This window comes from Arvicola amphibius, chromosome 9, assembly GCF_903992535.2.
Source record: "Arvicola amphibius chromosome 9, mArvAmp1.2, whole genome shotgun sequence".
In the NCBI taxonomy this organism is placed as follows: domain Eukaryota; kingdom Metazoa; phylum Chordata; class Mammalia; order Rodentia; family Cricetidae; genus Arvicola; species Arvicola amphibius.
Window position 1 is genome coordinate 123,975,278 of NC_052055.2, and position 16,153 is coordinate 123,991,430.

Sequence of the window (16,153 nt, forward strand, 5' to 3'; positions counted from 1 at the left end):
GAGTCTACAATTATACAAACTAAGCAAGGCCCACAAAACCTGGATGGGTGGTGGGCTGCTCCACCTACAGACAAACACACAGGGACACTTTGCTGTCAAAAGCTTTTATTTAGGCCTAAGTCCTGGGATGAGCTCAGGGGTCCAGAGTCCTGCGCCTCACACCTGGCACCCCTGGGTGCTGTACTCCCGCAAGAAGTCGTGGAGCTGCGCACAGGCTGCCCGCTGGCGGGTGCTCCGGCACAGGCGCTCCGAGGGCATCTCCTCGATCCAGCTACTGGAGTCCAGCAAGTACTGAGGGCTGCAGAGGACACAGGGAGGCTCAGGACGGGCACAGGACACACCAGGCTTTGGAGGGGCAGAACTAGGTGCCTAGGATCTGTCCCCAAAGGAAGGTCACAGACTTGGGGAGCAGGGGAGGTCAGGGCCCATGACTCACTCTCCCTTGAGGTCACTGGTGACCCCGTCCAGACCCATGATCAAGTATTCTTTGTTAGGCTCCAGGCGGAGGCGGCAAGAGGCCCGGACCAGGAAGTTGCGGGTCTGACCTACCGAAGCCTTGGCATCCTTGCCTGAGGAAGTAAGATGAAGACATCAGAGAAAGGAAGGCCAGGAGCCCTGGGCAGGGCTCTGTGGAGATTCTGCCATTTAACCCTCTCTGCTTCTGATGGACGTCCAGGTTCCCAGGGACCAGGAGATGGAGAGGTGAGGATGGGGGTTCGCATTCGAATCATTCCCAATTTGGGGTTTTCCCAATTCTGAGAGGTCCCACAGCCAGATCTCGGCCTCCACGAGTCCCCGTCCACCCGCCTCTCCTCCCTACTCAAATGCAGGACTTGGGTGATCTGGGTCTCAAAGAGGCGGAAGGCAGCTCTGCCATCTTCTCGGAGAACCTTAACCTGGAAGCCTGGGAGTGGAAGGGAAAAGGAAGGGAAGTTGGGGCGACGCAAAGAGGCCACAGGTGGGCTTGGGACAAAAGCAGGCAACCTGGGGAGCCCAAGGTGCTGGTGCCAAGCAGGACGGAGGCCGAGGGGCACTAACCGTACTCCACTCGGGGGTAATAGCAGGCAAACTTCATCCTGTAGCCATCCTTGTCCTGCTCCCCTCGCTCCAGAGAGCGGCGCTGTTTAGGGCACTTCCCTGAGGGCAAGTGTCAGGTGAGACCAGCTGGGTGCCCCCATTTCCCAGCCCCGCCCCCAGGCCTCATCTCACCCTCTGCACACTGGCACACATCTGCAGAGCACAAGGTGGACAGGAGCTTGCTCTTACTCGGTGCAGCATAAAACACGGAGCACTTGTGGTCTAGAGAAGAGCAGCCAGGAGTGAGGGCCTCTCCTCTCTGTCTCGGCATCTCAGGAGCCAGGGTCTCCCCACACCGTGGTACCACTATGAGGGGTCAGGCCCCTGATCCTGCATGCCAGAGCATCCCAAGTGCTCACCGGGGCTGTAGTAGTCATACAGGACAGCGCTGGCAGGTTGCACCAGCCCCACGGCCACCTCCTGCAGGGCTCCAAAGCCCACACACTCCCGGGTGGTCGGGACCTGGCACCAGGAAGAAGGCTGCTCAGGGCCAGGCCGCTGCCTGCCTTGCTTCTGCTTGGTCACCATGACCTTATCCCCAGCACCCGTCCTTCATGTTCTGTCATCTTCCTGACACTAGACTCGAAAATTGGTCCCCAAGGCCTCTGATGACTTCACTGCCACCATGGTGACCTTGTCCCAGTCTTCAGTGCCGAGGCCCTCTGCGGAGTCTCACTATAGGCACACATTCCCTGTGAGACCCTCCAGGCGGGTTAGCTTCGCAACCCACATTGTCTCACCTGGCACCTCTCCTTCCCCAGGAATGCAGGCCTGGGCAGCCCTGATCCCCCACCAGTGTCCATGGTGGCCCCCACCTCTCCCTGGCTCCCCATAAACCCTTGAAGGCTGATGACTGCCAAGCTGAACTCACAGCCCCATCCTGGCATTGAGGTGTGGCAGGACAGGTGAGCTCTCCAAGGCTCTCTGCCTCCCCAAAACATCCCCACCTCTTGCCCTCACCAGCTGCCCACACCATCCGACCCTGACAACGCAGGATGGAGACCCAGCTGCTTCCTGTGCGCCTCTCCACACTCACCGAATCGAAGTACAGCAGGACATGGGGCCCATCGGTCTCAAAGTGACTCACGTACCGGTCAGAGAGGGACGTCAGCTGCAGGGAGGGAGACGGTCACAGGGCATGGCAGTTGACAGGGCTCAGCACCTGGGGTGCTACAGAGCTGGAGCAGGGCTCCCGGGGAAGGAGGGTGACTGTGGGGGGCTGACCCTACCTTCTCCAGGTCGGCCCTCAGGGCGTGGAATCCACTCAGGAGGGTGATGTCTGCGATCGCCATGCCAGACAACCCCACCTTGCCCTTGCGCCTACAGGGAGGAGAGGCAGGCTGTACAGGCTCCACTTGAACCACACCCTGGGCATGCTCCTGCCCCCAGCCTGTGCCCCCACCGCATATGCAGGAAGCAGGCGGCACCCACCAGATGCACACGGTGTACTGCACTCTGGACTCCTCCTCCTCTGCCACCTTGGGAGCCTCCCTTCTGCGGCGGCTCCTTCGACCCTCAAACAGCTGCAGGGGCGTCACAGGCTGAGAGTGGGCACTCGGGTCATCCGCAGCTGGCATCTCATCCTCGTAGTCTTCATAGTCCTCGTAGGCTTCTCCTGTGCAGGGCCGCGGTGAGGGGGTCTCAGCCCGGGTCAACCCTGCAGGGCTCAGGACCCTGACGCACACTCTCGGGTGTATTCCACATGGCTTGTGACTGCCCTGCAGGGCTCAGGACCCCTAACCCACACTCACGGGTGTATTCCACACAGCCTGTGACTGCTCTGCAGGGCTCAAAACCCCTGACCCATATATTCTCAGGTGTATTCCATGCAGCCTGTGACTGCCCTGCAGGGCTCAGGACCCCAGACCCACACTCACGGGTGTATTCCACACAGCCTGTGACTGCCCTGCAGGGTCAAAACCCCTGACCCACAATCACGGGTGTATTCCACACAGCCTGTGACTGCCCTGCAGGGTCAAAACCCCTGACCCACACTCACGGGTGATTTCCACACAGCCTGTGACTGCCCTGCAGGGCTCAGGATCCCTGACCCACACTCACGGGTGATTTCCACACAGCCTGTGACTGCTCTGCAGGGCTCAGGACCCCAGACCCACACTCACGGGTGTATTCCACATAGCCTGTGACTGTCACTTCCATCTGCAGGTCCTGACAGGTCGTGTTCTTCAGGTTCAGGACATTGTAGGTACGGAGGACCTGGCTCAGTCAGAGAGGGAACAAAACACAGGACACACATTGGTCAAGACTTAGAGGGTCCTGGGCAGAGGGACCTAAGGCCCTCTACTTTCTCCCTTTCCCCAAGCCAACCCCAGATCTCCCGTCCCCCACACAATCCCAATGAAGAACCAAACTGAGGCTCTGGCCAAGATGTCAGAGCAGTGAGGAGGCCACCCTAGCCCAGCCTGCAGAAGGGGGAGGGGCCACAACAGGACGCCCTGCAGTGGGTCCTCCAAGCCCCTTGAAGACAACACAGGACAGAATGCAGAGGAGACCTATGGGGGTGACAGCGGCAGAGCCCAGCTGTGTAACGGGAGGGCTGGAAGGCAAATCTGGTTTGTTTTTTAAAGGGTCTAACGAGGTCTAAGAGAAAGGTCTGAATTTTCCGATTTATAACTGCCTGAGTTTGCGTCCTACAAGGACAGGGGAGGTAGCAGGTCACAGGCCTGAGCCAGTTCAGGCAGAACCTCAGAGCAGTAAAGAAAAGGACAGGTCCTGTGCTCTCAGGGCTGGAGTGATGGCTCAGAGGTTAAGAACACTGGCTGCTCTTCCAGAGGTCCTGAATTCAATTCCCAGCAACCACATGGTGGCTCACAAACACCTGTAATGAGATCTGGTGCCCTCTTCTGGCCTGCAGACATAATGCAAGCAGAACACTATATACATAATAATAAAATAAATCTTTAAAAAGGGGTTGTGTTGTTCTTCTTGGGTCATAACTTTGAACAATGATGACCTACATGCTGGAATAAAAGGTTCTGTCTTTCATACTATTTGAGTCTGGGGTCTTCCTTTGCAATTCTCAGACCCTTACACAAGCTAGCCTCAAATTCATAATCAAGCAGAGGGACCTTGAGCTACTGGTCCTCCTGACTCTGCCCCCCAACCACTGGACCATCAGGCGTATCCCCTCACTCTGGGAAATGGCACACTTTCCCGTGCTGCCAGTCTACCTGCTGTGCTGGGCAGTGACCAGAGAGGCAGCTTGAGAGCACAGCAAGGGGCACCTGGGCCAGCAGAGGGAGGCTGCTGACATCTCTAGCAGGGCAGCGAGCCTCAGGGAATAAAGGGGTCCCAGCATCAGATGAGACAAACGGGAAGGAAAGGGGCATGGGACCTGGGTCTGGGTGCTGTGGACAAGGGACAGGAGAGCCAGGATGTGCAGGTGAAGGAAACAGCAGAGACCCAGAAACAGGGACCAGAGCCAAGAGGAAGGCTCAGGGAAGGAGAGCAGCCAGCACAAGGTCTCCCAAAGCCCAGGCCGCCCTGCCCTGCTGGCCTCACCTTCAGGGTGCCTTTGCTGTTCCCTCCGACCTCCACAGTGATCTTACTGCCCAGGGAAAACTTCCAGGAGGGAGAGAAAAGCAGGTCAGACGGCACAGGACGGTCTCTCAAAGCAGTGCATCCCCTCCACTGCCCAGAAGGCTTCTCCTTTGCTGAAGATGCTCTCCCCAGACCCCAGGCCAGCGGTTCTCAACCTGTGGGGCCTGACCCCTTTGGGGTTGAACAACCCTTTCCCAGGGGTCACCTCAGACCATAAGAAACCATAGATATTTACACTAGGATTGATAGCACTAGCTTCATTACAGTTAGGAAATAGCAATGAGATCATATGGTTTCATATGGTTGGAGGTCACAGCATGAGGAACCGTATTAAAGGGCCGCAGCGTTGGGAAGGTGAAGGACCACTGTCCTGGACCCTAGTGTGGGCTCTGCACATACGCTGTATTATGGGAGAGAGAAGATCCCTGAGGTTTGATCATGCGGCCAGAAGAAAAGTCAGTCTTCCCACAACACCCTCAGTTGAGAGATGGACCATCAAGACGGTCACAGGGCGGGGGTGGGGGGGGGGGAAGACCACGCTTCTGACCTGGCCCAAACCCCACAGCAGCCCTGTCAGGGAGGGTGTGGTCACCTTCAGCTCCTCCTCCAGGCCCTTGACTTGGTGGTTGTTCAGTTGCAGCGCGTGAGACTTGAACCCATTGCGGCCCAGGGAACTGAGAGTCACATTGAGGACCCTCTCCTCTGCGGTGTGGGAAGCGATCCAGTATGCAGACAGGGCGTCCAGAGTGACCACTGTGTCCTAAGATTAGGCTAGGAGTCAGGCACGTGATCTCGGGACCACCTACCCAGAGCCCTGTGGCTGCCCCTACCTGGGTACTGCGGAATCCCCCTTCGAAGCTGCCCTGGTGGGTGAGCCAGGATGCGGCCTTGTCGGCCATCTCTCCCTTGCCCTCCCTCAGCAGCAGATGTAAGAGGCCGTAGGCTGTGGTCTCGATCCACAGGGCTGGGGCACGGGGCACAGGTTCGGATGGGCTACGAGGAGCCGGGGTGGACAACACAACATCGTTCTGAGAGCCAGGGACAAAGCCCCAGTAGAGGATTCCTGGAAGAGAGGAGAGGGGAAGGGGGGGAAGGGGAAGGAAGGGAAGGGGAAGGAAGGGCATGTTGAACAGGGACACTGCATTTGGAGCTGGGCCAGCCGGCTCTCTCGCGCCCCCTGCTGGTCGTCCCTGTTCCTGGCCTCAGCCCTGAAAGGCCCCTTCTCTTCAGTCTGTCTCTGCAGGGCCATCCCAAAGGTCCCAGGCATTCTGCCAGGCCGCCCTTGCCCTCACCGTCCGCTTCCTCAGCCATGGCCATCAGGCTGTTGTGGGCAACATTCCTCAGGTCCTCGGAGGCCTTGGTCAGTGTCAGGGCATAGGCTGTGATGGCAGCTGCGTGGGCGCCCAGGAGCCCACCACTTGCCTTCTGCCCCAAGAACTCATTTGCCTTGGAGATGGAGGCTTCCTAGAAGAAAGCAGAGGCCTGATCCGGTGCGCCCGGGGCCAGAGAGGACAGCGGGGACCACGAAGGGACAGCGTGCCGGCTTCCTTACCACTCGGTCCTTCAGCTGCTGGGCTCTCCCGTCCTGGAAGACGGCCAGCCCGTGGTGAAGGGCAATGACCACAAAGGCAGTGAGGGCCACGTTCTCATCGTGCCCCACCAAGCCCCCCTGGTAGGGAGAGAACGAGGGTGTCAGGCCAGAGCGGTGAGGGACCCAGACGGTCTTACTGTTGCTGTCCCAGGGACTCTTGCATGCTCACACCTGCATGTCTCTGTGAATCACTGGACATGGGTCGTGGAATGAGCCATCACCCAGCTGCTGGGACAACAGCCAAGAAGCAGTCTCCTGCAGCTTCTCAGGGGCATCGCCCACCTGCTCCTGCGCCAAACTCAGGATCTTCAGCACAAAGGCCGTGAGCCTAGAGGAAGGAAGGGATAGCTGGAGACAAGGCTAGACCCTCTGGTGACCTGGTTTGTGGTCTGTTGTTCTCCAGAGGATTTGAACACACGGCCCCGCCTCACCAGGTACTGCTGTCCCTGTGCAACCAAGCCCCAAAGGAGCCATCTTTCTTCCGGAACTGCTGGATGCGCATGTGCCCTGGAAGGGAGAGCTGGCTGTTAGGTCACATGCCCACTATCCTGCTGTCTGTGCCCAGGCTGTGCACCAAGTGACACCTCCAGAGTTTTCACTAGGCTCCCAGCTGCCCATCATGCCCTTCCTGGCTCTGATTCCTCCTTTTATTGAACCCAGAACCTTTCTGGATGAGATCCACAGCATGGTCCTTGGTCTCAGGGGGCAGTTTGCTCCACTGTTCTGTCTTGTCCAGGTAGTGGGATGCAGTCAGAGTAGGGGCCAAATAGATCATGGTTTGTTCTGCACAGCCCCTGGGAAGTCTAAGGAGGGAGGCCACGCCTCCTGGAGACAAGGCGCCTTCAGAGCCCAAAGTGTCCAAGGGTTCAGAGGCTGCGAAAGAGGAGAAGGTGAGGATGAGACTGTAGGGACCCAGCCTCACAGGGCAACACAGCAGCCTACAGGCTTCAGGCACACACAAGTGCTCATGAGAAGGAACAGACTCTGACCTGTAACCCTGACGAAGCTGCTGAAATCCCCATCGGGGATGATGTTGGGATCAGAGTTGCCGGGAATTTCCAAAGTCCGGGCTCGGGTATCTAGGGAGGTGAGAGGAGCTGGCGGTCGGCCCCTGTGCCCCTTAACTGCCCTAGGGAACTGGCAGCTGGGGTAGGAGTCACTCACCCAGGGGGTTGAGTTCGTAGACCATCTCTTCTCTGTGGATGGCCCCTTCCTTCTGTCTCAGTCAAAAAATGGAGGCAGGGATCAGCCAGGAGTACACAGTCCCTCCTGGGGCAGACACCCTGGGACTTGGGAGTTGTAAACTTCACGGATGGGAACCCTGGTCTACCCGGCTCACGGGTCTACCATGCAGAGTCCTAGGCTTAACTCCCAGTACCGCAAACAGTAAATGACATAGAAGAAACAATGTCGGAAACAACCGGCTGTGACCGTGCCTGCCTGCGATCCCAGCAATTTGGAAGGCAAAGGCTGAGGATTACTGTAAGTTCAAGGCCAGCCTGGGCTACGTATCATATCTAGAATGAGTCTGAGGCTAGCCTGGGCTACATATCTAGCCTCTGGCTGAAAATACGTAAACATATAAATCATTTCAGAGACAGAGCTGAGTCACAATCGCAGTGGCAGGTTCACGATGTACTAGGTTTGGGCGCTGAGCTCTGGTCTGGCCAGCAGAATACTAAAGAATACAGCTGGGAGCCCAGGGCCCTAGATTAGGGGCAGTCACTTACTTCGATTTGCAGAATCTTAGAGACAGCATCTCCCACAAAATCCTCATTAGACCCTCGAGCCACCACTTTCAGGGACACAGAGGCAGCAGCCGTGGGTACCACAGAGAAGGCCACAGGCCGGGCAGAGCCTGCAGGCACTGACACCTGCTGAGCCAGCCCTCCACCACCAGCCATGCACAGTCCTTCCACTGGGGACACATGGACACTCACCTGAGGACAGGGATGGCCAGAGTCCTAATCCAGTAAAGACCACAGCCTGCCCTGTCCCTGGCCGTACCCGCCCTTTCCCCCCAGCCCTGAGTGCATAGGCTCCCATGGATCTCACAGTCAGGGCAGTATCCAGATAGTTGTAGAGAACGGGCCGCAACTCGAGCTGCTCAAAGCGGCGGACAGAGGTGGGCAGGCGCAGATGCAGGTGGAATTCTCGGAACACGCGGACACGGGTAGGTGTCGCTACACACAGGCCTGTTGATGAGGATAGGAGGAAGGGCAGAGATGGAGGGACATGAGGACCTCAGGGCACAGGAAGGAAGGGTCTGGCAATGACTCCGCTCTGCCCTCAGCTTTGACAGCTCTCAGGCTAGATGCACACCAGTAGAGATCTTCTCAGCTGCGTAGGCTCCACCCCGTGCTGGGAGCAGAGGGCAAAGCAGAGTCAAGGGGAAGGGCAGGGAAGGGAAGGGAGCAGCCTGAGGTGTGAGCAGCCTGAGGTGTGAGCAGCCTGAGGTGTGAGTAGCCTGAGGTGTGAGCAGCCTGAGGTGTGAGCAGCCTGAGGTGGGAGCAGCCTGAGGTGGGAGCAGCCTGAGGTGGGAGCAGCCTGAGGTGGGAGCAGCCTGAGGTGTGAGCAGGGATACCTCACCTTTGCTTTTCGACAGGCTCACGCCATGAATCTCCCATGTGGTCAGAGAGTCAGGGAGCAACTGTGTCAGCCTGTAGTGGAATTCAGAGAAGCTATGTCACCGCACGGGACTGTCCCCAGAACCAGCCCGAGGCTACGTCAGAACCCAGGGTCCTCACAGTTTGGAGCGGTCCACGGGCTCCACTCTCCAGAGCCAGTTCTCCGGGAAGTAGCTGCGCACGAGGATGTCATCTTCATCGATCAGATCTTCTTCCTGCAGCACCTCCTGGGCTGAGGGAGGGGCACTGGATTGAGGGGAGGTTTGGCCCTCTCAGGCACCACTACTGTTCCCCAGCTTCACCTGGCTGCTCACCTCGGGCAAAGCCCCCCTGGCTTCTGCTTTGGTTCTTGCGCAGGACCTCAGCAAACAGGCAACAGGACAAGAAGGGCTCCCGGCAGCTGGCCTGCCGCACCCGGGCTGCCCGCTGCTCACAGGTGCGTGCCATGGGCAACCTTGTCAGCCCGTCCTGGCAGCATCGCCTGGCCTCTGGGGAAGCATACTGGCCCACTGGTAGGCCAGGAGAGGCTGGGCAGGTGCAGGACCTGATCCTCAGCCCCACCGTCCCATGGAGACACCAGTATGTGCCCGGAGAATCGTCAGGAGGCCAAAGAACCTGTCCCATCCAGCCTCCACCTGCAACCCTTGGCTTCCCACCCCTCAGTGCCACAGCTGGCTGAGGGGCTGCAGAGGACAGAGAGGCAGACCCCACCCTGGTGGCTCCCACAACTCACACTTCTCACTGACAGCCTTCTGGAAGCCCACGCTTCTCTTCTGCCGGCTTTTCTTCTCCTTGGGACAGCTCAGGCCTGGCAGAGAGCAAGAGGGCAGCGGCCAAGCAGTGAGGACCTCGGGCACCCTCCTTCCCTGTCTGCGGCCTGGCCTTTCATGCATGAATCCTGCACTCGGCCTCGTTCCCTCGGCTGCTCCCACTGCTCCATTCTTTTGGGGTTTTTTTTACTAATAGTAACATTGTTTTCAATCCCTCTTTTTGTTTTAGCCTTTTGAGACAGGATTTCTCTGTGTAGCCCTGGCTGTCCTGGACTCACTCTGTAGACCAGGCTGGCCAGGGACTCACAGAGAGAGATCTGCCTTCCTCTGCCTCCCAGCTGCTGAGATCCCTTGCTCCATTCCTACACCACCCCAGCCTTTCCTCCCTTGTCTGGTCCCCCTGGCTCCATTCTTACCCTCCCTGACTTGACTTAGTTGATCTCCATCAGAAAAGGCCAGACCAGCAGCCTGGAACACCTCAAGGGCATCGTCCCCACCTCCAGGACCACAGCCCAGGTTGTAGCTATTCATTACTTCAAAGACCTGGCAGGGTAAGGAAGAGATGCTGGGAGACAGGAGTGGCAGAGGGGCACGGCCTGCCACTCTGCTGTGGGTATCAGGGCAGGGCTTAAAGACAGATGAGCCAGGTGGACTTAGAACTGGAGGCCAAGGGTGAGAGAGGAAGGGGCCAGGATCCAGGCTCCAAGGCAGGGCCGAGGGGGGCCTGAGGGGTCTGAGTGACTGGAGCTTAGGATCACAAGAAATGGAGAGGACTTGACAAACCTTGCCCATGTCGAGGGGTTTGTGAGTCTTGCCACCCACAGCATACAGAGCCGTGTCCACGGCGCCCAGGGCCACCAGGGCTTGCGAGTCTGTCTTAATCTGCAGCTTCACGCTGTCCCCAGTGTGATACTCCTTGGCACCATCCACATTCAGTTCCAGCTGGCCGAAATAGGAAGTAAAGGGCAGTCAGCGGGGCAGAGCGGGCTAGGGACGTGGACCAGAGGCTGAAAGTGTGTGCCATTCAGTCATGACGACGGGAATCTGAAACTCCTGTGACTCCAGACTGGAACGGTGGAGATAGGGGATTCCCAGAGCACGGCGGTTAGCAAGAATAGGCTTCTTCCGTGAGCGCCAGGAGACACCGAGGCAAGCTTCCTCCATGAATAAGGCAGAAGAGCAATCCACAATGACTCCTAGCTCTCCACAAGCACATGCAAACATGTGCATGCGTGCCCTTGCAATATAAGAGATATAGACACGCACCTGCCCACAACACAAACACACACACACTGAGAGAGAGAGAGAGAGAGAGAGAGAGAGAGAGAGAGAGAGAGAGAGAGAGAGCGAGCCAGCCTTTCCAGCCCCAGTCACCTGGCCCTCACAGTCCCCGGGCTGCACATGGATGAGCAGGGAGTTGGCCACTGGGAGTCCTTGGTGGTAGAAGTAGGCCACAAAGTAGAAGGAAGGGGCCAGGCGATGGTCCACCAGCACGGAGACAGAGGTCAGGGTCCTCCTGGGCTCCCGGTTCATAGACACGATCTGGCCCCGGGAGAGGATCTGAGCCAAGGAGGAGCAGTGAGTGGTGTTCTGCTTGTGTAGACCCTACCTGGTCCTGAACCTGTGCCCAGGCCTGCAGAGGCCTCTGCCCTACAGCCAACACTCCTATACCCCGAGTCCCACACACCATGTAGTAGTAATGAGAGAAGGTAGGCCCCTGAATGCCCACAGTTCGCAGGTTCAGGATGAAGGTGTCCCCCACACGAGGGGGTCGAAGGTCTTGGGGCTCAATGGACAGAAAGCCAGAGCTTCCTGGAGGCGGGCCTTTCACTGTGAGCCTGGCTAGGGCCGGATAGACGGAGCCTGCAGACACCTGGAGAGAAGGGCAGGGAAGGCCGGGGTCTATGTCAAGGACTCAGATAAGCCACCGCTCCCCCGGACTCGAGCAGAGGCACTCAGGGAACGACTCTCGAGCCCTCCCTTCCCGCACGCCCGTCCCCAGGCTCAGAGAAGCTCTACCAAGAGCTGCAGTGCTGTGGTGTCTGGTGGGACAGGGATGGGAAGGCTGATATGGCCGATCCCGTTGGTGCTCTGCTCTAAGTCGAGGACCCGTGAGCCAGAGCCAGAGGACAACGTGGCAGAAACTTTGACAGGAACGTCAGAGGCTGTGGAGCCTGACATCTCTCGGACCACGGCCTGGAGGGACATGGTGAGAAAAAGGCCATCCTCAGGACTGCACGGCCCACACGTGCTGTGCGCCCCTCCGCTCCCGCCCTTCAGAGAAGAACCTGCAGCATGAAGTGGGCTCCAGGCACAAGGTGCTGCTTGGTGTTGCTGAGGTCCAAGGAGAAGGCAGATGACACAAAGCGCCAGGATGTGAGTTCTGCCTCCTCCATCTCCCCCCCTGTGAGGAAGAGAGGGGGCAGGGAGGGGGAGGAAGGAACCCAGGAAAGAGACAGGAGTCAGGAAATGGATCAAGCATCCTTCCCTCCCCACATGTGCGTATCATGTCTGTCGGGTGTGTAAGTGGACAGAGGGAAGGTGTAGGACAAATGGGGACAGAGAAGCCAGGGAGAGGCAGTCTCAGGGTCGTTGTTCTTGCCTGTGTGTCTGAGAAGAGCAGGCAGACATCAGGGCTGTACTGAGGATGAGGAGCCGGGCTATGGTGTAACTGGCATATTATTTTATATTATTTCTTTATTTATTTAGGTTTTTTGAAACAGGGTTTCTCTGTGTAGCCCTGGCTGTCCTGCAACTCCCTCTGTAGACCAGGCTGGCCTGGAACTCTGAGATCCACCTGCTCTTCTCTTCCTCCCGAGTGCTGGGGTTAAAGGCCTGCACCACCACGGCTGCTGGGCTGCACTGACAGTATCAATGTGCCCTCCGTGTCTAGGGTGGCAGCAGAAGAAAGCCACCCACCTGGAGACTCAATGACGGCTGCCCCAGTGTAGAGGCGGAGGCCCTCCAGGTCTGCAGTCCCAACTCTGACTTTATCCAGGGCAGCCTGGAGCTGGTCCTTTGAGATGGAAACTTGACTCTGGCCTTCCACCAACTAAAAAATGACAACAGCTTGTAAGCGAGCATCCCCTCCTCTGTGCAGTGCCCTCCTCACCACACCCCTTCCTGGTCTGGGTCTCCAGGCTCAGTGCCCTCCTCACCACACCCCTTCCTGGTCTGGGTCTCCAGGCTCAGTGCCCTCCTCACCACACCCCTTCCTGGTCTGGGTCTCCAGGCTCAGTGCCCTCCTCACCATACCCCTACCTTGCTCTGGGTGTCCAGGTTCTGTGCCCTCTTCACCACAGCCCTGCCTTAGTCTGGGTCTCCAGGCTCAAGTGCCCTCCTCGCCACACCTCTACCTTGGTCTGGGTCTCCAGGTTCAGTGCCCTCCTCACCACACCCCTTCCTGGTCTGGGTCTCCAGGTTCAGTGCTCTCCTCACCACACCCCTACCTTGCTGTGGGTCTCCAGGCTCAGTGCCCTCATCACCACACCCCTACCTTGGTCTGGGTCTCCAGGTTAAGTGCCCTCTTCACCACGCCCCTACCTTAGTCTGGGTCTCCAGGCCCCGAAGGAAAGTCCTCTTTCCATCCTCATCCATGAGTGCAAAGCGCGTGTATGCCACACCCTGCACGGGCTTCCCATAGATATACCTGTTGCCACGGGAGATTGGAAGAGAGCTGAATGCTGGGGAAATACCTCAGCAAGCCAGGTGATTACCACGCCAGCACCAAGACCTGAATTCAACACCCCTGAGTCCATGTAAATCATCAGGTGCGGCAGCATCCACTTGTAAATCCAGCAGTGGGAAGGTGGAGGCAGGAGGATTTGGGTTTCCTAGACAGCCAGCCTAGCCCTTTAAGTGAGTTCCCTGTCAATGAGAGACTGTGTCTCGAAGGAGATGAACAGAGTTCCTAACAATGCCCCGAGGTTGTCCCCTGACCTCCACATACATGTACACACACACATGCCCCTGCACTCGTAGACGCACACATGCACACTTTTAATCCCAGTACTCAAGAGGCACAGGCAGATGGACCGCTGTGACTTCAAGGCCAGCCTGGTCTATTAGGTGGGTACACAGGGAGGGTTAGACAAGGTCTTAAAAACCAAACTAAAGAAGAAGAAGAAGGAAGGATGAAGGGAAGGAGGGAGGGAGAGATGGAGGGAAGAAAAAAGGAAGGAAGAAAGGAAGGAAGGAAGGAAGGAAGGAAGGAAGGAAGGAAGGAGGGAGAGCTGGGCTCTTCATGGCAATTCCTGGGTGTGGGATGAGAGGAGAGAGATACCTGGCCTGGATGTCTAATCGTATTTCATCCATGTAGCCGGGCACTGACAGGATATATGGCTTCTGTGGGGTGATCTTCACTTCAAAGTTGGGGAGAACTGAATGAGGGTAAAGAGATGAGTGGCCAGGTACTAGACAAAGGGTCCTCCACAGCTCCCTCCCCGCAGGGCTGCCCTGCCTCACCCCCACCTCTACCCTGCAGGGCCTCCCTCACCCCATACCTAACCCACAAGTCAGCACTTACTGTATTTCTTCACCTCAAAGCGGGCACTGCTATTGGATTGCAGGCTGTCTGAGAACCTCGCTGAGATCGTCCAGGTCCCCGGCCTGACAATGGACAAGGGAGAGACTTCAACTACCCACAGACAGCCCATGGCCTGCGTCCTCCAGAAGAGGCATGGGGGGCACAGGTCAGAGCATCTGGAACGTGACCCTCTATGTCAGGGGACATGTCGATAGAGGGGTGGCCTGAGGTGGGGCAGCTCACTCTGAGATGTCTGGGATCACGAAGTCATCCTGGAAGATGGACGTAGGAGCAAACACCTCCTTCTTCCGTACACGGAGGCCATTAGAGTTCTGGGAGGTGTAGGGGGGGGTCATTGTGGTCAGGTGGGAGATCACATCAGTGCACAGGATCAGGAAGGTCAGAGGTCACACTTACCTCCACCATGACTGTGAGGGTGTCAGTGGATGGGCGCATCTTCTGATCCAGTGCAAAAACCCGGTAACGAACTAAGAGTGGAGGATGAGAGGTAAGAGCCCCTGCGCAGAGGGACAGGGGACCTCTAAGGAGGAAACCGCTAAGTAGTCCTCTGGGGTGGTGCCGTCTGTGGGGTCACCCTGGGAGAGGAGAGCAGAGGCCGAGGCAGGAGGCTCACCCCGCTGGCCAGGGTTATAAACAGGCTGGTCAGTCTGCACGAAGATGTGCCCACGGCGAGAAGAGAACAGTAGGTTGACACCCTGTATGTCTGTGGCTTTATACAGGGAGTTCTTTAGCCACGAAGACTGAGCCACCAGCTGGACGTGGGGGGCTCTGCGTAGCTCAAAGAGGCCACAGTTGCTCACATCAGGCAGTGGGACCTGTCAGGAGTAAAAGGGGAGACTGTCCAAGACGAAAGGGACTCAGAGCCCAAGACAGGGACACTAAGACCAGTGGGCTTGGAAGAGGAGGGAGGGCGTCAGCGAGGAAGATGGGCTTGAAAAGCAACAGATGGGCCAGCCATAATGGTGTGTGGCAGTAACCCCAACACTCGGGCAGCCAGTGGAGGACTGCTGAGTGACCACTGGAAATCCAGGCTATACTGTGAAACCGTTTCCAAACCAAAAATAAGCATAAAGACAACAGAAGAACCTGGTGGATCACAGCACTCGGGAGGCTGAGGCAGGAGGACTGCTGGGAGTTCAAAGCCAGGCTGTTGCATAGCGAGCTCCTGTCTGTTACTAAGCAAACAGGCATAGGGTACAACAGGGAGGCCTAAGAAACAGCAGGGGTGTGGGCACTGGTTACCTCGAGGCTGAGAAGCACAAAACCATTTCCTGAACTGAGCACAAAATCCTTCTTTGGGGAGCAGATGCGACCATTTTGGTTTCTCAGGAACACTGATCCTTTTACTTGCTGTCCTGGAGGGGCATCCTGGAGCTGCAAGCCCACTGACAGAGGGACCCCCAAATTAACCACAGAAGGGGAGAAGAGGAGCAACCTGGGAGAAAGCAGAGGCACTTCAGACCCGCCCTAAGCCTACCACCCCACACCCGCTCCCACAAGCCCAGTGTCTGGCCTCAGGACCTGGGCTTCTGCAAAGACAAGGCAACGACGCTCAACACCCAGAGCAGTCCCCACAGGAGCCGCATGGCTGCTGGGTCCAGGGCGGTCAGACCTGTCTGGTCAGAGGTCTGCTCCCTTCTGGGCAACCTAGGCTTGGGGCAGTTTGACTCTGGACCTTGCTCCTCCTCCTCTTGCCCAGCTGAGCCGGGAAACCACGTGATGGCCAAGAAACACAACTGGCCCTAGGCCCAGTGCTGGGGAAGCAGCCCAAGCATCAGGGTCTCTGAAGAAATCTTGGCCCCAAAATGAATTTTGTGCTTGTTATTCCCAGTACCAGGCACCGCCCTTAACTGTGTCCATGCACATGTGTTATCCCATGTGTGAGTTTGCACAGCTCCAACACGGCACATGGACAGGACCATTGTACTTCCCAACAAGTCAGGAATGGCTTCAGAGACCCCTGCCTCGTACATTCAGCACA

At 57.6% G+C, this 16,153-nt stretch overlaps 2 protein-coding genes across 2 annotated transcripts in view; one reads left to right on the forward strand and one right to left on the reverse strand.

Annotated features, from left to right (window-relative positions):
* The window catches only part of LOC119822487 (H-2 class I histocompatibility antigen, L-D alpha chain-like), a 741,986-nt gene that overhangs the window by 301,575 nt on the left and 424,258 nt on the right, over positions 1–16,153 (forward strand). The window lies entirely within an intron of this gene.
* On the reverse strand, positions 89–15,852 carry LOC119822458 (complement C4). The gene is made up of 41 exons (XM_038341792.1): positions 15,694–15,852; positions 15,415–15,607; positions 14,786–14,987; positions 14,569–14,639; positions 14,395–14,483; positions 14,152–14,234; positions 13,909–14,005; positions 13,170–13,275; positions 12,546–12,678; positions 11,915–12,030; positions 11,646–11,822; positions 11,314–11,499; positions 11,001–11,186; positions 10,410–10,568; positions 10,043–10,169; positions 9,590–9,664; positions 9,171–9,365; positions 8,977–9,088; positions 8,819–8,889; positions 8,285–8,424; positions 7,960–8,169; positions 7,394–7,445; positions 7,219–7,308; positions 6,893–7,102; positions 6,661–6,736; positions 6,401–6,557; positions 6,191–6,307; positions 5,931–6,102; positions 5,469–5,701; positions 5,231–5,398; positions 4,600–4,659; positions 3,201–3,294; positions 2,509–2,692; positions 2,307–2,397; positions 2,114–2,188; positions 1,437–1,539; positions 1,210–1,299; positions 1,039–1,137; positions 821–904; positions 437–569; positions 89–298 (listed from the first exon to the last, which is right to left on the reverse strand). The coding sequence occupies exons 1-41, from the start codon at positions 15,756–15,758 to the stop codon at positions 157–159; spliced, it is 5,223 nt and encodes a 1,740-aa protein (XP_038197720.1). The 5' UTR covers positions 15,759–15,852; the 3' UTR covers positions 89–156.

Bases quoted from the DNA above. Each gene is read 5' to 3' on its own strand.
- LOC119822458 (XM_038341792.1), bottom strand. From the start codon at position 15,758: ATGCGGCTCCTGTGGGGACTGCTCTGGGTGTTGAGCGTCGTTGCCTTG. The intron at 13,276-13,908 runs GTATCTCTCTCC...CCGTGGCAACAG, and splicing joins CGATTAGACATCCAGGCCAG to GTATATCTATGGGAAGCCCG. The intron at 5,399-5,468 runs GTAGGGGCAGCC...GCCTAATCTTAG, and splicing joins GGGGATTCCGCAGTACCCAG to GACACAGTGGTCACTCTGGA.